Source organism: Genypterus blacodes, unplaced genomic scaffold (assembly GCF_046128005.1).
Source record: "Genypterus blacodes isolate CSIRO-AG114 ecotype Tasmania unplaced genomic scaffold, CSIRO-AGI_Gbla_v1 ptg000019l_1, whole genome shotgun sequence".
Lineage (NCBI taxonomy): Eukaryota > Metazoa > Chordata > Actinopteri > Ophidiiformes > Ophidiidae > Genypterus > Genypterus blacodes.
The window spans coordinates 2,505,477-2,533,475 of NW_027466832.1; the positions used below are offsets into that span (position 1 = coordinate 2,505,477).

The following is a 27,999-nucleotide window of genomic DNA, read 5'->3' on the forward strand; positions in this document are numbered from 1 at the left end:
CCAACTACAGAAATGTGACCAACGTGTCCTCGTCAAATAAAGCAAGAAAAAAGTCCCACTGGGGTCACTGTGCAGTGATTACATACCAGCTTCACATCGTCTTCCTGTACTGACTGTGGTAATAATGTGGATCAACTGGACTAACAAGCTGCTGGTTGCTTCCATTAGGCCGACTGTTGCCGCTGTCAGAGCAGGAGGTGCTGGCAGGGCACCGTCACACTTGCGGCTCAGGACGCTGGTTACCATTAAGACACTTAATTTAGATCAACTGGGGTCCAATTAGTTATGCATGTCCCATTACTGTCCTCTGCACCTTCACGCCAACAGTCTCAATGCACCATTACTATCACATGCAGTTTATTCTGTATATTTGCACCTTCTAATATATATATAAAGTTAATTCCCCTTATTATTGTTATTGCCCCCAATTATTGACATGTACTGATGGTGTTGTGACATGTGTACGTTTTGGGGTCCTGCAGTGTCGTGATCCACTTCTTCACACATTATCCTTTTCCCCAAATCTGCTTTTATTTCGAACTGAAGTGTTTTATATTTGCCATACTTAAAGAGACTCAAATTTATCAAAATACACAATAATTGGAACGTTTCCCTGCCTTTTGCATCACACGGCAGGCAGCCTCTTACAGTACAGAACAGTTTTATTATATATTTACATTCAATTTGTCATATAAATATAATACATACTTCTCAGAAAAGCTGTCAGAGAAACACAGAAGTGCTTCATCACAACCATTACAGGGGGAGCCAAACGCTGACAGGTGGTATTCTGGGACATTAATTGTGAGCACACGAGGATGTCACAGTCTGTTGTAAGAGTGAAGCACAGTGAAGCATGAGCAGGACCAGACTGAAGGTTTTAGCTTCAACCAAAGGACAGCAGTGTGGGATGGATGGAGACTGGATGACGCCGTGTGACCGTCGCTGACATTTGGAAACTGTTCTGGAATTAAGTCATTCATTTTACAACAGATTCAGCCCTCATGATGGCGGACTGTGTGTGTGCGTTGACTGGAGTATCTGAAGAAAAAAGGAAGACTGAAAGAGTTTCAGGCGACTGTAGAGACGTTGGGCCCGTTACACAAGGCGACTAAACACACACACACACACACAGATGAGTTTCAAACCAATAAAGCGATAAGTATTTTCCTTCTGTGACCTCACTTTGCTCTTTGCATCCATCAACCCAACAGTACACTTTTTAAATCTTCCAATTTGTATTAATGTCAAAATCAAAGTCAGTGCGGGAGGGGGGGGGGGGATACTGAAGGGTGGATCAAGACATTTCCATCATCACGTTCATCATATCTACTGTTCAAATATAAGACAATTCTAAGATCGGATCACTTCAATTGGAAGCTTAAAGCCTAAAAACAACAGTTTACTTAATATAAGCCTTCTTCCTCTTTTACTGCTGCTGCTCCCGCTGTCCAACACCAAGCATTGGAAAAAGACGGTTGATGGTATGTTTGAGCCGTGTAGAGGCCCGCACTCTGCTCACTGGCTCTGCTGACTGATGGGTTTTCAGCTCAGGCGTTGGTGATGATGATGAGGGCAGGGCTGGCGGTCTGCTGGCTGCTCTCACACACGGCGGCCTGCTCTGCTACCCGGGCGTACACCCGCGGCGTGTTGAGGTTATAGACTCCCGCCTGGAGAAAACAGGCTTGTAATGCTAAAGACGTCACCTCCTGTGCCTTCAGCTTGAGCTTGTACTGAGTCTGACCCACCCAGGTGAACGCACTGTGGACCTCCAGAGACTCCGAGCTGAAAGGGACGACAGACAAAGGGACGAAGAAGAGGGAGGTCACATTCAAACAGGCACCAAATGACCGATATGACCATGACACAGTCTACCAGACAATACATCACAACGCTGCAGCTTAAGAAAAAAACTTGCACGTTCTTTCATGGAACCACAGGACCAATTTACATTTGTAAGCTGCAGTTTTATGAATTAGTCCTAGAATACAGAGGTTTCATTGGGATTTAACCACATAAAGCCTGTGACGAAGCTGGACAGCAATAAAATGGCAAACAAGAAATGAAGTGAATAAAACTCCAACCAACTGAACCGCAGAAACTGGCTTTGGTTCCGTTAGTATTGGGAATCCATATGACACTTTTGTGCTGATTTTATAAAAGTGACTCTCGCTAGAAATATTAGAAAAGTGTTGTTTATTCTTTTGAGCTCTGTGATGCAGCAACGGCATTTGAAAATTCTGTATTTCAAGTCTGCATTTCAAATGTTTGATCTAAATGTGAAGTTGGCATAAAAACATAAGCAACCACACACACACACACACACACACACACACACACACACACACACACACACACACACACACACACACACACACACACACACACACACACACACACACACACACACACACACCAGATGATATGGATAGAGGCTTTACCTGGGGCTTTTGTGTCGCAGGTCAATCAGGACGTCCACTTGAGCCAATGAGCAGTTGGACAGAGACAGAGTGACCGGGACCACACACAGACTGTACACAGAAGGAAACACACCTTATTAACACATTCAGATTGTTTGACTCCCATTGAAACCTTTGAAGCAGACAAAGCAGCTTTTCAGACCCAAAGACTGGAGTTGAAAGGTCGAATCTTAAAACTCATTTTATTCTGATGAACACAAATACGTTTCTAAGGCTTTTATTCAATGACTGGAAGATGACCCTTCTGTCAAACCTCGCCGCCATCACTGTCACTGTATTAATGCAGCTTGTGTGCATATGTATGCGTGTGTGTGTGCGTGTGTGTGTGTGTGCGTGTGCGTGTATGTGTGTATCACCTGTCCTGCACAAACGGGTGGCTGTAGGTTTCAGGGTACAGCAGGTTGGTTTTGATGAGGTGGGACAGCTCTGCAGATGGAGAGACCACTGGAGGAGGAAGCTCCGGTTTAAACTTAAGCAGCACCATTTCCTGATTCTCCTGCAAAAGAACAACAGCAGCTCATGTTAAGTTTCCCCTATTTTTTATGCATAATAAATGTAATTCACTTTAAAGGTGAAAACATGCGGCAGTGCAGAAATTTGCCGCCTGGACAGAAATTGCATTGTAAATCAAGCCCATAATGTTGACATGTGGAGCTCAACAAGAAGGTGAGAGTGTTTTGTGTGTGTGTTGGCACCTCTTTGGTAGTCAGTGAACAGGCCTCTTTGCCAATGGTCTGCAGAGCCACGTGGAGTTGGCCTTCCAGGATCAGCTGCTTGTTGTCTTCGACTACATAGGCCTGCACAGACAAAGACCACACACACTGATGTTCCAGTACCAGCATCACAATGAAGTATTAACACACACATGAACGGGATGTTCCTTTAGCTTAGATACAGGGTCATAGTCACAAGCCAATTGTGACTTTTCAATCACAGCCACATTTCTTTGATTGGCAGATTAGCAGAGGGAATTAGCTATCTTACAAACATCTATAAACAACTCTGTCATCATTTGGTTCAGTTGTATTGAAATGAAATGAAAGAGGCACTATCTCAATGTGATATTAAACTCCTGACTAAAGCCTACTTAGTCTCTCTATAGTTTGACTGTGACTCGTTTGCCAATAAACAGGAAGTGAACACAGGCTTTACAGTACAGGAGAGTGATTAGCTAGCCTAGGTTTAGTTTAGGCTAACATAGGCAAAGCTTAGCCTTAGTTAGTCAGTACTGATGTGTGCATAAACCAGAGAATGGGGTCTCTCTTTCTGTCTTGTATCACTTCATCTTTAGGCCCTCTCGTACACCTTCCAATCATCTTTGTCCTCTCTCTTATATTTGCGACACTATACAAATAAACTTGATACGACCCAAGAAGCCGAAAACATGGTTTCTGGACGCACCTAACATTTCCCTGGGAAGAATAAAATAAGTGCAGCAATAAGCAAAGTGGTTATACCTTCCAGATAATGATGATGTTGAGGTCCAGCTCCTTGCACTTATTGACAATGCTGATGATGCTGTCTTCAGCTGGGACAGCGCTCTGGCTCCTGCTGTGTGCGGTCGACCTAGTTGATGCTGGAATCACTCGCGGAGACTCCTGTTTCCAACAGCAACGGAAGTAGAAATCACCACATGGTGTGGTGGAGCTGATGATCTGGACGGGTAAGAAGAAGAAGAAGAAGAAGAAGAAGACAACAAAATGGAAAATAGGTGAAGGGGTCTGAATATTTCTGAATGCACTGTATTACCACAGGAGAAGGAGATTTGCACTATTGCAGTGGTTCCCAAAGGAAAATCACCGCCTCAGACCAATCAGCCAATCAGCCGTCCCGTGTTGTTTTATATCGTATCTCCCTCCCGTCAGACCGATCAACCGCCCTGTATTGTTTTATATTGTCTATCTCCACCACCCCCCACCCCCCCACGTTACACACAATATATTGTTTTATATCTATAGCTGATCCAGGAAAGACTAATTATTAAGTCAGATAAAGTTAACTTGAACTTTTTTTTTTTCCAGTTTGTGTTGAACAAGAATTCAAAACAAGAATCTTTGCTCGGTTCACATCAACATATTGGTGTAACAGATGTGCTTACCCGTTCATTTCCCAGATTCAGGTCTGCAAAAATGTATTTCCCTACAGCTGAAAACCAAAGACAAAGCACAGCAAAATTATTTGTAATTAATTAATTATTTATAATCAATTATTCCAGAGCAGAAATGTGACTGTGGTCCAACAATTTTCGTATAGTATAGGGAGAGTACCTTGTTGGGGTTTGCATGGCATGGCTCTGAAGCACAGCTTGGCTCTTTCTCTGCTCGTGAGTTTGCAGTCTGGAGGTAAAGACAGCAGATGTGAGGGGAAGCGTCACAGCTACTTCATAGTCAAAGAGTTATTTCACCAAGTATAGATGGATTTGTTGAATCTGTTCAAAATTGATTATATTTGAGTATGGGTAAGGGCCTCTGGAGGTCAGTCTCCCTTTCCTTTAAGTGAAATACTTATTTAGGGATGTATTTCTTAAACTGTTCCAGAGAGTATTTGTTGAGCTGTCTCAATTTCCATCAGCATAATGTTGGTGAATTCCAGGCTGCTGCTGGTGAAGTCTTCAAATCAAATGTTTTCCTTCACCTTAAGCACAATAACTCAACTAAAGTATAACATTTATTTATCTCCTGCAATATAGTTTCAACAGTTCATTATTACTGACTTTAAGGTCAACATTTTGCAATCATATGATACACACCTTTGAAGTTGGCTAGGTTGTTATTATGAGGTTATTGTCATTTTCTTTCTAAGTAAGTAAAATGGAATGCAGCTTTGATTCTAATATTTCAATGCTAAATATTAAATAAAGAACTTGAAGCAAAATAACACTCAGATTCCATGGGATGTATTCTTTGGACCACTGCTTTGAAAAATGATCCCCGTCATCTGTCTGTGAACGAGCTGTTAGCAAGATAAAACTGCTTGTGTAGCTCATTTAGTGACCCTTTAAAAAAAATATTTAATAGCAAGATAACAGTCACCCACTTAGACAAATAGAGAATGGATTCAAATGAACCAACTCTGTCCTGTGGTTTCATTGGCACAAAAGACCATTTTCAACAAACACAGCACAACACAGAAATGTGAGTGTGATGTGATACATTCAGCTTTCTGCTGAAAGAGTTAACGTTACTTACCACTAATTTGTGCGTTCCGCTTTAAACCTCTATTTAACCAAAATGTTGTATTTGATCATAAAGCCTTGAGTAAAGGAAAGTTGATATATGCAAACTGTGTTTTATATGGGGAATTGTACAAGTTTGTCTACTTTGTAAGAACTGAGGTGTAAATCTGGGGGGAAACTAGTTTTTATTTATTTTTATTTTTCTGTTTTTAAATTGTATCCAAGTGTCCTTTTCTTTTCCTGATGCTTTTATTTTATTTTATCGTAAAGCACTTTGAATTGCCTTGCTGCTGAAATGTGCTATATAAACAAAATTGCCTTGCCTTGCCTAGGACAGGTGAATGTTACTCTACACACAATAGATCACCACTGGAACAAAAGGGGGAGATGAGTCAGCTCTGTTGCTGCTTTAGAATCTTTGTCCTTTTTGGTTCATGTTGGCGCTGTATAATTGAGTGTTTGAGTTGCTAGCACGAATATCTCAACATTCATACCGTGACTGCATTATTAGCAGGTTGTGATGCCATAAGGGCAGCAGTAACATCACAACACAGTAAGTTTGGGAAGACATTGTGGGAAATTAAATGAAAGTATCCCTTTGGGGCAGTTTTTAAATTGGAAAATAAATACATAATTGAACTAGTACATCATGGAAAGCAACAACATTAGATAGTGAAAGAGGCTGAAGCCGTGGTGACTCAGACGCACCTTTGTCCTTGGCTGGGTTGATGCACTTGTGGAGCCGCCAGTGCCGACTGCTGCTGGAGACCTGAACAATATGGAATTCACGCACACCCGCTTCACTCTGAAGAAACCATAAATACAAGAGAAGAACGACAGAAACAAGGTAACAGTTAGCATGTTCTTATTCTTATTCTATCTGAGTGCACACCATAAATGAAACGATAAAAAGCGAAAAAAAATAAATAACAAGCAAGTAGGCTTAGCCATACAGGAAAAGAAAGGAGCGGTGTCACAGTGTCACTTCAGAATGTAATCAGATTAAACCCGTTCTTCTAAAATCCCTACCAGCGACTCTGACTACATGGTTATAATATGTTCCTAAGAGATAGATCTGGTGGAAAAGGGGGTGGTCTGATGTTAAACATGATAGATCATTCTCAATGAGAGCAAATACAGGGGTTAGGCTAGGAAATCTAAACCAGCAAATGACAAACACAACTTCACCATGTTAAGAAACAAGGTGATGAAGGAACTGAGAAAGGTGAAGGCCAATTTATTCATCAACATAAATTGGTAAGGTAAGGGGTTGTTCTAAACTGATCTGGGAATAGATTAGAAAACAACTAACAGGGAAAGTATAGTGATCTTAAAGTTTTAGGATATTTTGGTGATCATTTTTTTTTTATAGAAAGAGGGAGAAGAGGGGAAAGAGAGATAGAGAGAAAGTGTTAAATCTATGATCGGTGTTGTCAGGGAATACTACATCAAAACTCTCTGCTGCAATGGCTCATGTCACTGATTGATTAAACCAATCCTGCAGTCACCTGAATGTGACAAAAACTGTAGGCAAGCCCTATACCTGATCAGTCTCTGAGTTAAAATGCGCTCAGTATCATGGTTGATTCAAACCTATTCTTCACATCCCAGGTACATTCAGATTCATAAGGAACAGTATGTCAAACGATGCAGCTAAAATGTTGCATTGATCTTCTCCCATACTCTGTGACAAGGTCGGGGCAAGCCAAAGAAACCACCCTCAAACAAACGATATAGACAGATACCATCACTGTAGTATAAACTACAATCTACCACTCTATACAGTATAACTGTACTGTACTAACTACAGCCATTGAGGACTTATAGCGTGCTCTGCTATCCTGGAAGTGGTTGAAAGTTTAAGTGGTAGAAGAAGAGTTTTCGTCAAGCAGCAAACCATCCACTTACTCCTTGTGGAGAGCAAGAAGATGTCCAAGACAATTGTTCGCATGAATGCATAAAACAGCACCCCTACACTTACACACAATGACACCGGTAGCACTGAAATTTGACAATACTGTATTTATCACCTATGAACTCCAGTGACAGTAAACACAGACACTACTTACCTGGGCCTCAAGATGTTGATTTCAAAATAACTCACTGGGGTACGTAATAAATCTTAATTAATCAATGTGTAAATTATAATCTCATTTACACAGGAGATCAAGACTACATTCCTTGGCTCCAAATAAAATGTTGCAATTGAAAGACTAAGTGTGTATCTCACCGTATTGATATTCTCCACATCAACAAAGACCAACATGCTCCCAATGGCTCTGTCCTCCTGATTCTCCTGTGCAGGGATGCTGCTGTGGCAGGCAGAGGCCCGAACACTCAGAGACCGACTGGCACAGATAAACACTGTGTGGCGCAACACCCGGTGACTTCATGTTAAAAGACAGAGGACAAACGAGAGAGAATGTGGGGAAGGAAAATAGAATGTTAAGAAGAAAACAAATGTAAGCAATTTATAGAGCAATATTAAATAAGCATTTCAGCACATGGACACTATTGGTTTTGTATTACTATTGCTCTATCTTCTTTACTCAGTGAACCATATGATAAATCCCATTGTTTCATGAGGATCAAAACGTTAATCACACTTTCCTCACTGTAAATTATAAACCACCACCACCACATTCATGTAAATGTGCTCCACTGGCAGAACATATATGATATCAAGGTGAGTGAATTCTTCCTGTATACGACTTAGCCCCTCAACTGTACCTGATTTTTCCTCCTTTATCTTTGCTCTCATAGTAGAATAGGAAGTTGATTTCATGCACTCCCTCTTGATCAGGTCCTCTGAGCCAGAGTGGAAGCTGGACGGATTCCCCGGGCCGCAGAGTGCCGCCCTCTACTGGTATTTCCATCACACCAGAGGGCTGACTGAAATCCTCTGCTAAAACTAACATCTCAGCTCCCACTGAGCCTGACTGAGCCTCAGGAGATGTGACCAAGGTTTTATAGGCAGAGCAGTTCTCGGCTGAGGTCGGGCTGAGGGGTGTGACGGGTGTTGTAGCCCGACTGCCAAACGTGAAGAACTCTGGGTGTGTGGATGCCACTCGCAAGCCACACAAGGCAACACCGCTGACATTGCAGAACTCGACATAGGCCTTTCTGATCTCCCCGCAGAGAAGAGCTGTGGGAAACTGCAAGAAGAACACCTGAGGCACACAAGGACAGAGAGGAAATTATTATCACACTCACTCTCTCACTCAAGCTGTTTGTACTTTCACGGCAATATGGGCAGGAGTGTTTTGAGCTGTGTGTCTCTAAGGTGAGGAGTCAGTAGAAGCAGTGGTGGTACCTCCATCAGGGGCATAGGTGGTGTTATGATGGGGTCCAAGCGTCTATCAGGTCCATGCCGAACCAACATCTTGTCCTCTTTGGTTTGATTAAGCCGCGGGCCACGGATCTGCAGGTCCTGTCTGCCACGGACCACCCAATCTAACGTCTGCTGGTCTGGAGACAGAAACATTTACTACACCTTGTACATTTCTTTACTTTCTTAATTCTAATTCTTCATTTATCTATATAGACACAAGTACTCATGTGGAAGAATCTCCTCAAAATGCAGTCCCCTTACTGAGGAAATGGTTCCAATCAATCAATGTGAAGATATCAAGAGGAATGCACTAAGGTAAAGGTTGTGGGAAATATATTTAATTTAATGCAATATGACTCTCTCTCTGAAATCTCTGAAGGTAGAACAGTTCAGTTGTTAGGAGAGAAGTTTTACACACACTGGCCCTAAGCTCCTAAGAACAGTCCTTGGGAGTCTTACATGCCATCATGGGTCCAATTTCAGTATCAGAGACACATTTGTACCTCGTATTTCAAGATCTCAGGTGTGCTCTCAGGTACTTGGGATACAAGGAGCAAGCTATTAATTTAAAGGTAGGACAGAACACCTGCTGGAAGGGCCCTCATAGGACTGAGCCAACCTGAATAACAGCTCAGCATCACATCATTTGTAGCGGCAGTAAATTCTAATCAATTCAAACATTTGCAGCTGGGTTACAAAATATCACATGTGGTGGAGCAAACAACTACACCTTAATGCTGAATCAATATAAGTGTAGAACAATAAAGGTAACATTGACTGAATTTACCTTCAGTGCCCTGCACCGTGTCTCCAGAGGAGGTAGCAGCCAGGTTATACACTACACCCTGGATATTAAGCTGGCCCGTCCTGTGTGGCAGCAGCCTGAGTCGAGCCTGAGAAGAAGTCAAAGGGTGACTGGTATTAGCACAGTGTACTGTAGCTGAGGCCGCCATTTCATTGCAATTTGGTAGTGTTTGAGACACTCTGCAAGATGTCATTCACCAAGATATATGAGAGCAGCTCACCGTTTTGGTGTCTTCTGGACTCAAGTGAAACTCTAGGATGACCTCAGTGGTAATTATATCATTTCCCTGTGTTATCTGCAATAGAAAACAATATCTGTAAAATGACGAATGTTTTGGTTGTTCCTCCACTATTCACACCCATGTGTGAGACCACCCATGGACCACTTTTCAAACCATCATTGGTCAGTTTGGCCACAACCTATGACGTCATCTTGCTCATGAGCCGGTGGGAACTTTCACATCAACCTCTTCAGACGAGCTTGCTGAGAGGAGATTTTGTCTCCCTCTCTCTTTGTCTCATTACGTCTACTGATCTCACTACTTTGGGAGATCAGTCCATAGGGGACGTGGCTTGGGAACCGGAGCGTGACCAGTTTGAGTCCCCTGTGGACCAAAAAGTGTGGACTGGCAAGCAAAGAGTTGCCAGTTTGCCGCCAGGGCACTGCTGAGGTGCAGTAAGGCACCGAACGCCAATCTGCTCCACGGGCGCTGGCTGCTAGCTGCCTGCGGTGAATGTGTGTGTGTGTGTGTGTGTGTGTGTGTGTGAAGGATGGGGACACAATTTCAGATGTTTGTGTAATTTGCATTGTGTTTTGTGTTAAAAAAAAACAAAACTGCAGGAACGGCAGGACCCCCCAGTTTGTGCTCGACTCAGGCATGTGTGTGTTTAACTTTCGCCATCAGTTCTTTTGTATGGGCTCACTTTCACAAGCGCAGATTAGCTCCTTCTCTCTGGAACTTAGTCTGCCATCTTTATTTTCTACACTTTAGTAACCCCAAGCTCCACACTTGTGGATTAAGTCACCATCTTGTGTTTACTTAAACTCACATAGTACGGACAGCTAACATATTACTGACGAGTGTAATAAATCTTGCTATATTGTAATAAGAAGTGTCCTGGTTGTTTTTGCCTGAATGTTGTTCTGAATCCATCCTCTGCCACTTCTGCCACTTCTGCCACTTCTGCCACTTCTGCACTTCTGCACTTCTGCTCTTTGGTACTTAGGTGGTGTAATAAACTATCAGAATACTGTTAAGTTTAGACACAATAATTCAACAAAATTCTTTTCGGTTGTTTTAATTATTAATTGGGATATTCAAAGTCCATAGTAAACCATTGAGGCTAGATCAGTAATCTGCTATCTTCTCCCTTTTGTAAACAAGGATGGTGCGCTAAGAAACATTAATTTGATGCAAGCCATTGCAGTGTCCCTTCTCCTGTAACATTAGTTCTGTTCTATTTGAGGCACCTCCTGCACACAGGATTACTTTCATTCCCAAAAAATATTTGTTATCAATTTATAGATTTGAGATATACAATTGTAATTCATTTAGCATGTGTTTAGAAAATCACCATACATCGCAGCAAATAAGACTCTGAGGGGAAACTAATGACCAGCATCCCACATCAGAAGTTGATTCCCCAGTGCCAAAAAGCATCTGGTCATTCTGGTTTCTGTGTGCCTCCTCTTCATTGGGAAATTCCCTTCCAATTTCAGTGTCTTCTCATTCAAAGTATGCAGCCTAATTGTAAGAACGGACTATTGTGTCTAGTGTAATGATTGTTCTCTCCTCACCCCTGTAATCACCGACTCCTTGCCGTTGGTGTTGGCGTCCCCTGCCGTCTCCTCCTGCGGTGTAGTGGCCCCGTCGGGAGTGAAGCTCCAGAGCAGGGAGAGGTTGAACAAAGCAAGAGAAACCTTAAGAGGGTTCCTGAATGTCACTTCAACTATTATGGGCTCTGTAGAGACACAAAATCAATGCAAGGAAAAGAAAGGAAAGTTTTTTTTTGATATAGCACGATTCAGACACAAAGGCAACTGCTTTACAAAGGTTTGAAAAAAGACAGGAGAGGGCTGCATAAAAGGCACAGTGCCAACATCAACTAGATAGGCAGTTACCAAATAGAAGTCCCACTATATTATTATTTGGTCATTGAAAACACTTAAAAATGTAGATAATTAAAATACCTCCATATAATCCCAGTTGAAAATTGCACTGAAAACTTTATTACCATTCTAAAACTGTATATATTCCATACATTAAACTTGTAGGCATCCACTGGATACTTTCCTGAAGAAGACGATAATATGTGTGTCAGAGTGCCAACATACACTTAACTTGGGTAGAACCATCACTATGCCTCAGTATTAGAAGGGTTACAATTTATAGACAATGCATTCCTCTTTCTATGCCCTCTTTCTATTCTCTTACCCTCTACGACAGCCAGGGGGTAGCGCAGATTGTCTGTCTGGCTATTCAGACAGCACTGGGTGGGCTGGAAGTTTGCTGGGAGGACGCCACGGTTGGCAGCAGTCGCAACCTGCTCCTCCAGGTGACACCACATGGCTGCCAGGTCCTGGTCATATTCCTGGTCCAGGGACACATGAGTGGCTGCTTGCTTCTCACCTGCACATCATTGAGCAATTAGAGTGGAAAGCTGCAAGTAAGCATTCATCAATGTTGTACAAACAGTATTGTCATGGAAGGGCTCCTGTACCAAGCACTGCTGGGTGGCATTGTTTCACAAGCCTTTCAATTGAAAGGTTAAACATCTAGCTAAAGAATCTACTGGCTTCCTGTCAGTGCCAGTTCTGATTTTATGGTCTTTTACTTCTTACCTATAAGATACTACATGGCCTTGCTCCAGTATTCATGTACACTACAAGACAGAAGCTCGTTTTAGGACTTGGGGCCAGATTTACTAAGCCGTTTGCGCTGGTTTGGCGCGCAGATTTTACGTAAAACATGCGTGTCTCAAAAAGGTCATCTTCTTCTCTCCTTTGGTAAAGGCTCCACTTTTCCTTCCACCAAAATTGATGTGCAATATCCTGCTTGTGGGAACTACTATCTGAGGCTTTTTTGTCACAGACTAAAATATTAAAAAAGGAGAGAAGCTTCTGTCTTGCAGTGGGAAATAGGCTTCAGTCTCTGAGAACGACGATAACTAAATTACATTGGAATTTGCTCCGGATAAATGTTTCAGATGAAATGTAAGGGTCAACAAAATGTGTCCAGGTACATGTATGTTACCTTCTGCAAGGCGGCGTTCATGGCCAAAGTAGACCCTGGTGGCTGAGCTGTCAATGCATGGCAGAGGAAGCAGGGGGAGATCCACTTCGCTTTCACCGGTCACACTCTGAAAACACACACAAACTGCTCCGTGAGTAAACAAACCATAACACAAGTATAAGTATACATGGACATACAGTGTGTGGTTTCAAGGATTTTTCACATGCTATGCTCACATGATATTACCCATGGTGAACTTTGCCTAGTAAAGCAGTACTTTGTATGTTTGAACATTGGCCTGGTCACAATCTGTGTGAATAAACTCTCATACATCACACATACATACATATATATCATTTTTCTCTAATCAATAAACCAGATGAATGAAAACTTCCATCATCATATAACATAAGCCAATAGTATGGTATTCAACTGTATCTACTAGTCCTACTCTAATCAGGTAAATATGTTGTGTCAGCATGTTCATAGGGAATTTAAAGACAAAACAATTGTTGTGTTCAGGAATTGTAGCTTGTGGCAATGTATTCATGACATAGGTGTAGATAAATAGGCACTAACTGATGTTACCTTGTAAACATAAAGATACTCTCTGAGGAAGGCCCCCTGCTGTGTGGCCGTTTGTCTGCTGTCATTGGTCAGGATCTGCCTAAAGGCTGATACGGCGTTCTCTTGTTGTTGAAGTGTGAAGGACTGGCGACCGATGGTGAAGTTGATGTGGTCCTCTGCCAAAGACCAACCTTTCGCCTTGTACACCTGCATGGCCTGGCAGTAACAGCGTAATGCATGCTTTCTCTACAGAAGAGAGAGGAGCAAAGACAAGAGCAAAAGACCAGAAAGAGGGGGATATAAGAAGCGTGAAAAGAGGGATAAGAATGGCAATGAATTCAGTCATAAAGTAGGTTCGTGAGCCGTAGGTTCCCGACCCCCGTGGTTAGAGTGTAACAACGGTTGAGAGGCTTACCTGTCCTGCTTTGCTAAAACGATGGCCAGCGAGGATCATATGAAAGGCAAACTTGCGCACCATGGGGTTACGCATATTAATGAAGCAGTGGGCTGCTTGTTCCAACAGCAGGGCACTACGTAAGTCTGAGTCCTAGAACAAAAATGACACAAAGTGATACATTTAAAACAAAGTGATTGAGTGAAATGTTAGGACAAGTGTGACATTGTATGTGTTTTTAATCAATCGCTGTGACTGGATGGATAACTGGTCTCTTACTAATGGACCAGATGGCTATGCGGGGCCATAATTTTAACCCACACACCGATTGTGAAATCATGCAGGAAGCAGTTGCCTCACCTCAAAGGTCATCTTAATGAGGAGAGTTGCTGCATCAGAGTATTTTCCTTGACTCTTCAGTACCTCAGCGCTGAGTAGAGCACAGCGTTCAGCTAGCACCATGTTTCTGTTGAGGCACAGGGTTGTCGAATTAATAATAATAATAATAGTAATCATGTTAATAGACAGAGAGAACATCTCTTCACTTAGACAACCTACCATGATCAAAGTCCGAGAAGCACTCAATATAATTACACAAAGGTAATGCTTGTGTCTTCTGTTCTGTATAGTGGAAATTGAATAATTCTACAGAAAGTAATTGAATTATAGTAAATTATGTTTTCTCCATTTATCAGTGATATCTCCATAAAGGATTTCAGGCTACAATTTAGAAATCTTCACTATTGAGCACAACCCCGCATATAGTTAATAACCAATACCTCACATAACGTTTTTAAAGAGTTGGGGTCAAAACTAAACAAGCACTTTTTATACCTGACCCAAGAAAATACATGAATAAATTAAATGAAAAGGCAGACACCTATACTGTTTAAGTATAATTCATGAAAACAGAGCAAATGCAAATTCATACTTGCAGACATCTCTGTAGGTCTGTATTGCAGTCTCCATATAATGTGCTGGATACGGCCTAGGAGCTCCGGCCTGCAGAAAAGCCGACACTGCCGCCATTTCCTACAGGACAAAGGCAGGTATGAGTCATTTCAAAAAGAGACAGGGATACACAGAGAGACAAAAAGTCCTAGATAGACCACAATTAATACCTAGGAGGCTACTTGGACAATAGACTGGACACGGCAAAGAACACTGAGGCTGTGTACAGGAAGGGCCAGACCCCAACTCCACTTCTTGCGGAAGCTCCGGTCTTTTAAACAGAATCAAGCTTTATCTCAGGGGTTGATCTGGATTTGTTGGTGCTGGTGTCAGAGAGGAGAATGCTGCGCAAGCTAAGTAGCATCACTGACAATGACTCTCACTCTCTCCACCAGGCGCTGGCCTCATACGGTAGCACCTTCAGCACAAGACTCATTCCTCCAAGATGCACCACAGGAATCCTTCCTTCCTGTGGCCATCAGACTTGGTGGTGATGACACGGTAACCTAAGATCAATGCCCCCCTATCCTTCTTACTTGTACTGCGACTGTTGCACAGTAATTTCCCTCAAGATAAATAAATAAATAGAGGGATAAATAAATAAATGAAATAGCAGAAATTAACTCAAACTGAATTTCAGAGCCTAAACACCAATGGCCATTTTTATGGCATTCAAAATACATACATTTCATCTAAGGTATTGGTGGCACAGTGAGTATTTGATGAATAGCTTTTGCATTGGAAATATTAGGTACCAGAGGAAAGGTTTTGTTCTGAGGCTGCTGATCACACACCTCAAACGGGGGTTGCATAGCTGTTCCAGAGCATGTGCTCAGAAATTAATGTGCACACTATTTCAGCTCCCATAAAGCAAACTGATCATGCCTTCTACAACCGTTGCTCCTTGTAAATGTTTTTTTTTTTCAACTGTCTGTCTGTCTGTGCCAGTTTTTCCACATTATCTGTTGGCATTTTATATGTTATCAACAGTTATAATTACTCCATAGGGCCTCCACTGTTGTTATATAACTGAGTAAGGGGAGGATGAAACTGATATTCATAGTGAATAAACAATACAAAACACAAACTGCTGAAATAACTTTGTCAAATACAAGTTCAAGTTCTCTTGTATTAAATGTCTAGCATGTATAAATGGATTTTGCTAAGGTTTTGGTATCTTGGCATCCCGTTTGATATCTAAACAACAGTACTCATTTATTATAGCATAAAAATGTAACTGCAAGGTGGACTAACTGTGCTGTTGACATCAATCAAACGGGAGCACATAGACAGGACAGGTGTGTTATACAGTATGTAGTGATGTTCTCACCAGTGCCCCTGCCGCATAAAGCATGGCCTGGTCAGAAAGGAAGTCTTTCTTGGCAGTGTGGTAGCAGCTGTAGGCCAGCTCGTAGTGTTGCACCAGGAAGCACAAGTCGGCCATCTTCCTGATCTGTAGCTCAGTGGCTTCTGGGGGATAGCTGACATCGCAGAGGTGAAAGGTCAGACCGCCATCATTTATCAACAGGTGTTCATCACATTAATTTCACAAATAACTGAAAACTGGATTTTGTCTTTACATAATGAATATACAGTATGTCAGATATAGAAAAGAGAATAAAGATGTATTCAGTGGCAGTTGAGACTGAATTATAACTGCTGCCTGAAGCAGGAGGGACGACTGCAAGCTGCAAATTAAGAAGCAGAAGAAGAAGCAGCTCCCAAATGTGCAGCATGTTGTAGAGAAGTAGGCCAAATTAACTGATAGAAGGTATGATTTCATTTAGAGTAGACTTTGCCATGGCGTGAACACACCTAAGAACAGAGGTGCTAGCATATAACTCTGACATTTCTTCAACCAAACTTTCACTTTCCGCTGCTCCATTCATTTGTACAGATGCCCAAAACACGTTAAACTGCCCGATACCAGCTCTTGATCATTTCCAGTGCACTAAAAGGTTTAGCTTATTTGTCACTCAGAGTGTATTGAATACAAATAATAATCTTGTAATCTAACTTTATCATCTTCACAATCCTATAGTGATGCAGAATGTGTGATCAATATCACTGCTGTACTCACAGAAGGCAGGAGGTGCTCTTTAGCTCACTGATGCTCTTCTCTGGAACCTTCCCTCCACCAAACCACTTCTTGGTGGCAGAGAACAGAGATCGACTGAGACCCTTCCTGGAAACAAGCTGTCAAGAGAACGAGACAATCAGTTTCTTTGCATGCACACATTGCCTGGACTTCATAAATGTGAGAAAGATGTAAACTTGGACTATGACTGTTGTTTGCTGAATAGACAGTACATGTTGCTTAATCAAAAAATGTCTACCAGCTGAGAAAATGCATGCAAAGGCTTCTAAGCCTGGTTCATACAAGGGACATCAAAAATATTTGTACTCCAGTACCATGTCGATCCCAAAATGTAAAACAATGTAACAATACTTAATTGACAGACATTTACAGATCTTCTGACAAAACAAGGAGTCACATCAGATTTGTTGAAGTGTGTTTGCAGTTGTATTTAGAACACTGGATCTATCATGTCAGCGTTCATATTCAGAATGATAAGATATTTGAATTGGCTAGTATTTTCTCTCCCCAGTATTATTTGTTTTTTGTTTCCCACATTCAAGATAATTCTTCCATCTTCTTCCATATTGTCTACAGACTAAAATGGGCTAAGCCTTTGCCACCCTACTGATTGAGCCATAATTTAATTGTGAAAAATGAACAAGAGTTTATACAGAATCTCGGTTTGTTCAATGAAAATCTTTGGACAAAACAGGTATTATTTGCAAGCATGAAGTCACAAAGACAGTTAATTTGTGTCATTTAAGAATAGGCTCACAATATTCACTGCCGTTTGGTGGACACATTGCTTTAATTATGCCTTGCATTACTTACAATGAAGGTAACTGTGTTGGCAACCAAATATCTATTCAGAAAAAACACTTAATAGTCAAAGGCTTAAAATGGTATGGTACGAGCACTACCTGTAAGTGATCAATCATTTTTACAAAAGCAGGGATAACATTTGTGTGTACATGCATGTCTGAACGTGTGTCTATGTTTGTATACCTGGTCATTAAGCTGCCTAATGTTCTTCTCGATGTGAGGTAGCAGGCCTCTCAAAGTGAACTCTTGTATGAACTGTCGGATGCGGTCGTGGTCATTCAGGGTCAGGCATGCCCCGTGACTCGCCACTACACCTGCCGCACTCTCAGGATCTCTTGCAACTTTCTTGGTGTCAGAATTGAGGATACCAAGCATAGGGAGGTTCCCTGAATGATTTGTTGAGTCCAGCTCTAGAGGATGGCTGCAGAGACTGTTGAACGCTCCATCTGAAATAGTTTCACATATCACATCATCATATTTATTAGCATTTTTTTCCAAAACCCTCAATATTGACATATAATCAACTATTCACCAAAGTGCCAAAGATGACCCAGTGCGATGCTAAGCTAACCTCTGCAGTCGCACAGTGACAAAACAAATGGGCAGAAACACAAAGTTAGATTGCACTCTTTAAGCAAGACAACAACGTTCTTTCTGTTTGGTAATTGTGTTCTGCCATTTAGTCATGCGTTCTGTGAGTAAGCAACCAGCCTTGTGCAAGACAACAAGCCTTCCAATCACTCGCTTTCTGCACTGCTAGATAACCAATGGAAATGGTACACATCATCACATGAGGCACAACATGTCTTCACGTCTGTGACAAAGCACGGGTCTATATGTTAAATGGATTATCCTCTCCACATAAAAGGTCTGAATCATGATGATGTATCAAATTATTATGAGTTGAGAATTTCTTGTCCCCCTGAAAGTAAAGAAACAGACTCTAATGGACACATATACTCAGATTATATACATATAAAAATATCCATCACTCGACAACTGAAATAATCAATATATTCATCAGTTTTCAAAACTAGCTTACATCCAGTATACAGAAATTGTACAACAATAACAGACTGGTGACAAAGGCTAAGGGTAAATGGACTCTTCTTGTCCACCCATTCATACACACAAACTCACAAACCAATGGCGGGGCATGCAAGGAGGCAACCTGCACATCAGGAACAGATAGGGGTTGAATGTCTTGCTCAATAACACTTTGAAAAGCACCTAGACGGGCTCCTAGAAAGAGCCCAGAATAGATCCAGGAACATTCCGATAGCTAGACAGCCACTCCATAGTACCTTGGTGCCATGGTGCCCCTATGGTAGGAAGACAAATTCTCCCCTGTATTGTTTTTTTTGCGGTTTTAACATTGAAACGACAATACAACAAAAAAGATGTTCACGCAATTCAATCACCACGCATTGGACAAAATACCTACATATCCTCTAAATAACAAGTTGTGGACAATAGTATACAAAATCAATGGAACAATCAGCTGTCTCAATCACACTGGTGGCAACTAAAACTACAAAAGGACATAGGAAGTTGCGACACATTCTCTTTTCCCATGTATGATGATGCAACCAGGAAATCAACACAACACAGTAAGAACTTCTCTGATCATTCACAGTTTGTAAATTGACTTGGATTGTATAACCAAGACACACTGATTCTTATAAACCCCAATAAACATGTAACGTTAAACCTTCATACAAATAGCGAAACCCAGTGAAACATAGACTATAGGTTGGCCACAGCAATAGTGGTGATGTGATGTTAACGCTAATGTGCTATTCCTATTGTGTTTGAGATGTAATTGTCCATGTGCTAATTCAGTTTATTAAGTGCTTGAAACTGTTAAAACCAGCAGACTTAATGGCTTTTGGCCCAATTGGATGTTTTTCAAACTATTGGGGTTTCAGAATAATCAGCCTTCAGAAGAACGGCATTGTATCATTTGAAGATCCACATTCTGGGGGCTTGTACTACAAAGTGAGATTCAGGGCTTAACTCGCTAACTTCATCCACGGTTAGCCTGGTAGTAGGTAGTTTATGTTCGAGCTTAGTCGGGCCGAAATAAAAAGAACCCTGATGACCAATCAACCACTTTGGAAAATTGTAAACAAAACTGAATTTCACAAAGAAATGAAGCAGAGAAATATGGGGTGTAAACTTTCCCTTATCAAGTTGGAAAAGTGATTTTATTATGATGTTGACATCCATGTTAGGCCAAGCTTGGGTGTGACAGCTGATTGTTTGCCGGCAGATAACTATGTCCGCTGTACATAGATGATTTCTTTCATATATTTTTGAGCAATTGCTCTCTTAACTGTTTAACCACTGCACATTCATTTAATAGGTTAATTTGTCTTTCTTTCAGAGTAGGGTTGATTGACTGACCTTTCTCTGTAGATTGATGGGGTTCCGCTTCAGCTACACCGACACTATTCTCCACAGCAGCATCGTTAGAAATTGGAGCCAGGTCATCATTCATGTCCTAAAACAATGGACACGTTAACACACACTGTATATTTATTACACAAAAGGTAGTCTTCCTTGGTCCATTTTAAAGAACTGAAAATGTACAAAGTCTTAAAAATGTTAAGACTATCTTACTTTTTCTAAGGAGAGTCCTAACCAATACATATATGTAACATGAGAATTTAACTAGGAAATTAGTGTTGAGCCACAAATATCTCTACTCTAGTACACACACTTTGCTACACAGGACATTTTCACACACTTCTGCATTAAGAATCAAGAAGTCAAGTTGTTTTGCTACCATTTAAACCAAGTCGTCTTCCATCTTTTCCCAAAGGTTGCTCCATCATCAGTAACTGAATGCTGTGGAAGGTGTACTACTGACCTGGTTGTGCAGGTTGTTCCTATGTATGTATTGACTCCAGGGGTCTGGAATCTGTTCATCTTCCTTGACTGATGGGGTGCGAGAGTTGATTTTCAACAGGTAACAGCCCTGAGCACCATATCTCTGTTTCATATCCTCATACACCGTATCTGCCCTGGAGCAGGAAAACAAAACATCCTCTGTTATTGCAAAGGACAAACTTTTCTATGCAACCCTCACACCCCATCCCACACGTACGTAGACGGATACATGTTTAGAACAACATTATCAATCAAAGAATATAAGGGTAGTGGGGTCTAAAGTGATGTGTTTTAATGGGGACACTGCCTACATGTGAACTTCAACTCTGGGAGGTGAAAATGGGAAGTCAGATTTGCACGGAGGAGCTCTTTAGGTGATTTTAACCAGGGCTGTTTCAGTACTGCTTGGGGCAGAATCCAGATAGGGGACTGGTGTTAGGCGGCAACCATCCTCTCAAGGGTTTTGGAAATGAAGGGATGGTCGGAGATGGGCCTGTAATGGTTCGGGTCAGCATCAGGTTTTTGAGGGCGGTTGTAATTGCAGCCATTTTAAGAGTATGGGCTTTGAGGGCGAGTTCAGAGATGGTGTGGTCTGATTCTGGGGTGAGGTTGGAGAGGGAGCTGATGAGTGGTCGGCCTGTGGTAACCATTGAAGGTGGTTCCGCTGGGGGGAGTGTGTGTGTGTGTGTGTGTGTGTGTGTGTGTGTGTGTGTGTGTGTGTGTGTGTGTGTGTGTGTGTGTGTGTGTGTCTCGACTTCAAATGTCATTCATTCATCATTATTATTATTATCATTATTATCATCATCATCAAGCAGAGTGTGTGTCATCTCCCACTACAATAATTTGTTAATGCAAATAAAACGTAAAATAAAAAACGCAAATGTAATGAAAAGCACTCTATGCACATGCAGGACCTCTGAACAATGTTTCTGTCACTTTTGAAGGCGATTGGAGGAATGGTGCTCATTGCAACTCCATTACAAACACAAAAACAAACATACATCGCTCTCCAATTATAGCGGGCCAAGATTCAGGAAAAAAACAAATGTCATTAAGTGACAATAATGATATAAATGAAAAGAAATAATTAGAGCAAGATGGAGAGACAGAGAGAGAAAAAGACACTGATAGAAAGGAAAATAGTATCTCTTGCAAGTACCTCTGTTCATTGCCGATGCTCATGTCATGCAGTAAGACATAGTACTTGAGCGTGTTTGGGATGAACCATTTGGGATGGGTGTATTCTCCATTGTGTTGAATCCTGTGTTGCTCCTGTGAAAGCTTGAGGAACTGCTCCACAGGGAGAGCCTCACTGGAGGACACCACCAGCAGGCCTGTCCAGGGGACGTCGTCAAGGGCATAAACTCACACAATAGGTCAATCAGAGGAAAGAAGAGACTGAACCAAGTGCCAAGAACCTTCCTGACATGGAAACTCGGGTCTCTGTCACAGTAGATCTGATTGTTTAAAACTAATTTTGCAACATACCAAGAAGAAATTTGAACTTAAAACACCTCATGCCAAATTGCTCAATTCTACTCCTTTGCTCTCAGGTCTTTTATGCAATATAACTGTAAAGAGAACTCTACAAATGTACCTTCATAGCACCAGGGGACAAAAAAGAGATATTAAAAACAGACAATAAACAGTGCAGATATAATAAACAGTTCAGTTGAATTTTTAGTTATTTTCATGCCAGGTAGTGTTCCCCATGAGAAACAAACAAAAACTCTGGAAGACGTCTTCCTAGAGAGCTTTGGGCGGAGGCGGGAATTTTCCTGATGTGGGTCCGTAAAGCCCTTTAAGACAATTTATGTGATATCGGGCTATAAAAAGAAAATTGACTGAGCTGGATTCTGTCCAACATGACTACGTTTAACTCAAATAAAAGAATGAAATGGAAGGAAGCAGCGCTCAGTGGTCTGGGTGCCATCTAAAGGATACAGGCGAGGTAGTGATTGAGGAACTCATGCTCGGAGGCAGGCATCAATTGCAAGAAGTTCTCTCTGTAGGCTTCAAACCAAGGGGTGGTTGCTAAAAAGCACATGGAAAACATTAGAAAAACACATAAAATGCTGGGAATATAAATGCAACAACAATTTCCCCGTTCCGCCTTGATTTGAACAGGATATGGAACTGTGGAAAAGAAAGAAGGGCCGTTTGACACATTTTAATTTCTACTCCATATTTGTCCTTTCTGTAATACCTGAGATTTTTAATAGAAGACATTTGATTCTGACTTTAGATTTAAGTTTGAGTTTGATATTGTGCCATTGATGATCTGTTTGTGATTTCAAAAATCAGATCAGAATCAACATTTGTGGCTCCATGAATGCATCTTTAACTATAGAACCTCACCTAAACAACGGGACAAAAAAAAATACACTACACACAAATACACTGTGTGTGTATGTGTGCAGCTGACTACATGTCGATGCGTTCCTAATGGCTTGATTTTCTTGCTGGGCTGCAGCTAATGGAAAGCCTATAGATCAAGAGGAACTAAATATATATCTATCTATCTATCTATCTATCTATCTATCTATCTCACAACTACAAACAGATGTTGTCAAAGCCTCCAGTTCCACTAATTCAAATCCATTGCTTCTGTTGGTTTTTGGGGCCATCATCCTCTCTGTCAGCATCCGATACATTTATCTGTATCCGTCTATATTTTTTGTTAGGCTGTACTGTCTCCGTCTAAATGTATGTTATTGTCTTGCATAGGCATTCATAGTGCTTCATTTAAGCAATTCTATAGGAAAAAATATCCAGGTTTTTTTTTTTACCTCCAGTCTTTCAGAACTACATATTGGAAACACACTAGTGATGTGTTTCAATACAGATCACATATCAAATAGTATTATAGTATCTGATTCTGAGGTGAGATAGATACTTACTTTGATTCAGATAACATTAAACCAATTACACAATGTATAATGTGTGTGTGGTATAATGGAGCCATACCTATCCAGAGGCAGCAAACCTGAGCCCAGCTGAATCAAACCCAGACCCAAATGGTCCCAATGTTACCACTATGACATAGCAATGCACTGAGTGGCTAAAACATCATTACAAATGACAAAGACAGATAAGACTTGTTTAAGAGCCCCTACAACTTATCAACGACATTCACAGGGTATCTCTGAAACAGTACAACTATGAACAAGTTCTAAAACACTGGGTTGAAGAGGACATGGTGGTTGGAACTTTGGTTGGAAGACAAGACACAAGATTGGGAGAGATTGGGAGGGCTTACTCTTAGTGTGTAGCCGCTGATGAATTTGTGTTTTCTAAACCAAATGGGGGCGGCTATTCTATTTGGCATACACGTAATCAAGCAGTTTGTACTGTAACAGAATTTTACTGTAATTGTCGGCTCTGCTGAAACAGAACACAAAGAGCGGTGAATATAAAGAATTGTGCTTCTCCACAGTTCAGCACCGGGTGTTTGCTGAGCTGCAGAGTGGAACATCCTGATTTAGAAGTGCTACAAAGAGCAACCAAAGACTTATTTGATACAGCACTACACAGCTCAGGTAGGATTCACCAGCAGTAGAAGAACACTCATAGAGAGAAGAATGTTTACATTATCTCTATAGATAGCCCACCACCTTGAAAGAAGTACGGAGACGTAAGAGCAGACAGTAACTACAGAGAAGTGCAGGATTCTCACCTAACCACAGCAGCAAGCACAAAACAATAATACCTGTGTAGTGAGTGGAGGTGTTGACTTCCAACAGTGTTTCTCTCCAGGCACTGTACCAGGGGACGCTAGCTTTAAGAGAGTGATCTGATAGGTGGAAGCAGAGAGTTCGAGGTGGAATATTAGCCGCATCCCATTTGTGCCAAAATCATCTCATGTGTGTATAAATCATCAGCTTTAGAACGAGGCAGGAGCAGGGTCTGGATCAGTTCATCCAATACCACACTGGCTTTCAGAAACTAACTGGTAGAAACTGATCAAAGTCAGGGTGTTCTAACTCAAAGTACAAATCAGAATCACAATAATGACGCTTCTGACTTTATACTGGATTTGGATGGCAAATGAGTGCGTACTAACCAGAGTGAGGAGTGACTGACCTGCTTCGGGTAGAGAAACATTCTCATTCTACCCTAAGTGCTTTCCTAAGAATGACAATCACGCGAGATTACGATAACGAGATTAAAGAGACATTGTGAATTTTGAAGCACATACTTTGTACTCGCAACAGGTGTAGGTGTGTGTGTGTGTGTGTGTGTGTGTATGTGTGTGTGTGTGTGTGTGTGTGTGTGTGTGTCCTGCGTGCAAAACAGGGCAGCAATGACACCAAGTAATATGAAATGAGCAGGAATTTTCTTGTAAATTGGGAGACACGATTTAGAGATTAGAAATTTACTCTGGCGCTCAACTTCCTCAGACTGCAGCAAGAGAGGCTGAAAATTGGCCAGTGTAAAGATTAGATTACATTTACGAAATTCCTTCAAACTTACCGTTAAAGTTGAGGTCATAGTCTCCTGCTGTGATCACGTTAGCCACTACGCCCTCCTGTGGCTGGCAGGATAACACCACTTCATTCAACTGCCGGCGCTGGGCAGGGCTGAGGGCACCAGAGGCCGCAGTTGGGCTGGCCACCACATTGTTAACGCAGATGCGAAGGTTTTTCACCGGCTGAACTTGGTTGTTGGGGTCCCGTATGTGACCTTGACCACGAGACAACAGGCAGTGAGTCACTTATTGATCACAACAGATTAGAACACTACATTTCCTGTGACAGAAACTGAAAAATGGCAGTCATGAGTGAGTAAGCACCAGAACCCCAACTCCACACACACCTGAACCAGTTTGACTGACCTAAAACGGCTCTATTCCCAAGAGCTTGCATTGCTCAGTCAACACTACAACCTAGCTCACGGATGCCTGCCTTCCATCACGGGCTTTTGGTCTGCAATCAGCCAGATCATGTGACCACATATTCAGGTCAAAACTGTGTTGTTTCAATGAGGCATTAACCGGAGCATGATCAACTACAATTTGTGTGTGATGATGCACAAGTTTAGCAATGTTCACATGTAAATGTATTCACAACACTGCCATGGCTAGGAGGAAAGGCCTTTCATGAACCATCCAGCACACAAAGTGGAACCTTATGTGCTCAATATCCTAATATCAAAGATAGATGGTTTGCAGCACTCCTCCAGCCATCTAGACTGGGCAGTATATTGATATTTTCCAGATGCAGGGTTCTCCGTCTCATTATGAAGCTTAGGCTCAGCACCTAAGGGTTTCTGCACAGGGCCCAAGCCAAAAGAACAGGGAGAAAACACATTTTCAAAAAATCGTTTTTCCCCCGCAGCGCTCCAGCCAAAATGAGAATAAAACAAAAACAACAAAGGGGAAAAAGATAGTTTGGGCGCTGCATCTTGTGTTCTCATTCAAAGATGAGATGCATCAGTGAGTGACGCCATAGATGTCTTTCTTGCCAAAGGCTACAACTTGGAAAGGACAGGTCTCTGGCTCAGATAGCTGTCTTTAACTACCATGCTCTCTGCTTCTATGCCTAATTAATGTCAGGGCACTTGGTTTATTTTCAGACTGCGCTCTTAACTGTTAGTAGCACTCTAATATTTAAGATATTCTCCCACCATACAATTCTTGTGCGAATATCACCTGTGAAAGACACGTCCCTTTCAGAGGGCTGTCAGCTGGTTTTCGAGGGGATAAATTGAAGGGATCAGCAGTTCGGTGGCCATTTCCATTTGGGCGTTTGTAGCTGTTATATCACCTAGTAACACCCCATATGAAATTAGGACCGCTAATCATAAATGACAGCCGTAACACAACAAACGAGACACCGACATGATGACAACAAGCGTTAAACAACAACCGGTTTCTTATTTTGAAAACAAGTTGGATGACACTGAAACAACAGCCTGAAAACAAAGACAAAAGCTGTGAAGACCCTTTGATCCGCAAACACACACTCTGGAGTTGTGCAGCGACTGTGGGTACCTATCTGTGTACCTTGCAGGCAATGTGATGGTCACTTTAGTTTGTGCTACAGTGCGTTTACTTGTTGTTGTGTTTATTTTTGTTTCATTTATACTTGGAGGCCCTGGAAACATTGGTTATTTCAGTCATTAATCACGAATTGAATAAATATTTAAATGCATTACAATGTGTTTATTTGGGGTCATTCAGCTTTGGCGATCAAACAAAAACTAAACTTAACAAATATACATTGAATATTGCTAAAAGATTAAAAAAACATGTGGACGAATATTTGTTTTGCCTAGAATTTACTCAAACTACAAACATCTACTTATTCTAAACAGCTATTTAAAAGACCATGAACAAACAGCTTCAATTGCTTGTATCTTGGATTAATATTAACTTACGTTTCCTTATATGCACGGAGTCGAAATGTAACATTTCGCATTACGGCAAACAAACCTTGAAGCTGGTCGAACAAGAAGAGACGAGCTATCATCACAGCAGAGAACTCAAATGAGTCCTAATACCAGATCTGCACATAAGCATGACACACTAAATAAATGCATTCTTTAAGTAACACGATAAATAGATATTAGACAAACACATATGCTCAAAGCTGACAGGTAAAATAACAGTTTGGGGGGTGTGGGTTGTACAAACTGGACCCATTCCTTAGCCTGCTAAGCTATCTCCAGCACTGACTGAGACTCATGTCATGTCATCCCGCAGTCCGGCTCTCGACTAACAGGCTGAACGGTCAGATGTCACTCTGTCCTCTCAGGTGTCGGCAGAGAGAGAGAGAGAGAGCATTCTGTCCGCACACAGCCTGCGAATGGAGCCTGCTAGCAAAGCGCTAACATTAACTGACGCCAAGCTGAACAGGAGAATTAGCAGCGGGCGCAGGAGACATTCTTTTACCAGCCGAATTTGTGGAGGGCGTTCGCCTGTCATTGTAGCATTGCGGTGTGCCTAGGTTCCGCTTACCCTCGGATGTTAGTCTGCAGAAAGGCCTCAGAAGCTCCGCGAAATTCAGGTTGTTTTTGCGAGTCACTTTCTCCGCTTCTTCACTACATAAGACAGCCACCATCGGCACAAATGAGTCCTGGATGAACTCCTGCACAGACTGAACACACTGGGCCATATCGGACCAGGGTCACGTCCAGTTAAAGAACGTCAATTGTCTTATATTTGGGGGTTTTAAAGTTAAAGCCTGTCGAATTTAGAGTTGAAAACAACTCCCTTCCATCAGCAGATGACAGCCATATTGAATTCGCCAACCCACTTCCTGTGTCGACC

At 41.7% G+C, this 27,999-nt stretch overlaps 1 protein-coding gene across 2 annotated transcripts; it reads right to left on the reverse strand.

Annotated features, from left to right (window-relative positions):
• Positions 1–644: 644 nt before the first annotated feature.
• On the reverse strand, positions 645–27,993 carry trappc8 (trafficking protein particle complex subunit 8). Of its 2 annotated transcripts, XM_076141570.1 has the most exons (30): positions 27,688–27,993; positions 25,203–25,412; positions 24,439–24,522; positions 22,674–22,763; positions 21,889–22,063; positions 20,710–20,863; positions 20,244–20,340; positions 18,021–18,283; positions 17,016–17,131; positions 16,266–16,416; positions 14,916–15,016; positions 14,345–14,450; positions 14,006–14,137; positions 13,612–13,836; positions 13,045–13,150; positions 12,226–12,420; positions 11,589–11,752; positions 10,012–10,086; positions 9,774–9,879; positions 8,969–9,123; positions 8,386–8,825; positions 7,886–8,042; positions 6,364–6,460; positions 4,748–4,816; positions 4,579–4,625; positions 3,938–4,135; positions 3,176–3,277; positions 2,837–2,976; positions 2,442–2,531; positions 645–1,785 (listed from the first exon to the last, which is right to left on the reverse strand). In XM_076141570.1, exons 1-30 carry the CDS (start codon positions 27,842–27,844, stop codon positions 1,551–1,553), a joined length of 4,437 nt encoding a protein of 1,478 aa, XP_075997685.1. In that variant the 5' UTR covers positions 27,845–27,993; the 3' UTR covers positions 645–1,550. The 2 variants fall into 2 exon arrangements, with proteins under 2 accessions (XP_075997685.1, XP_075997687.1); XM_076141572.1 differs by lacking the exon at positions 24,439–24,522.
• Positions 27,994–27,999: the final 6 nt, after the last annotated feature.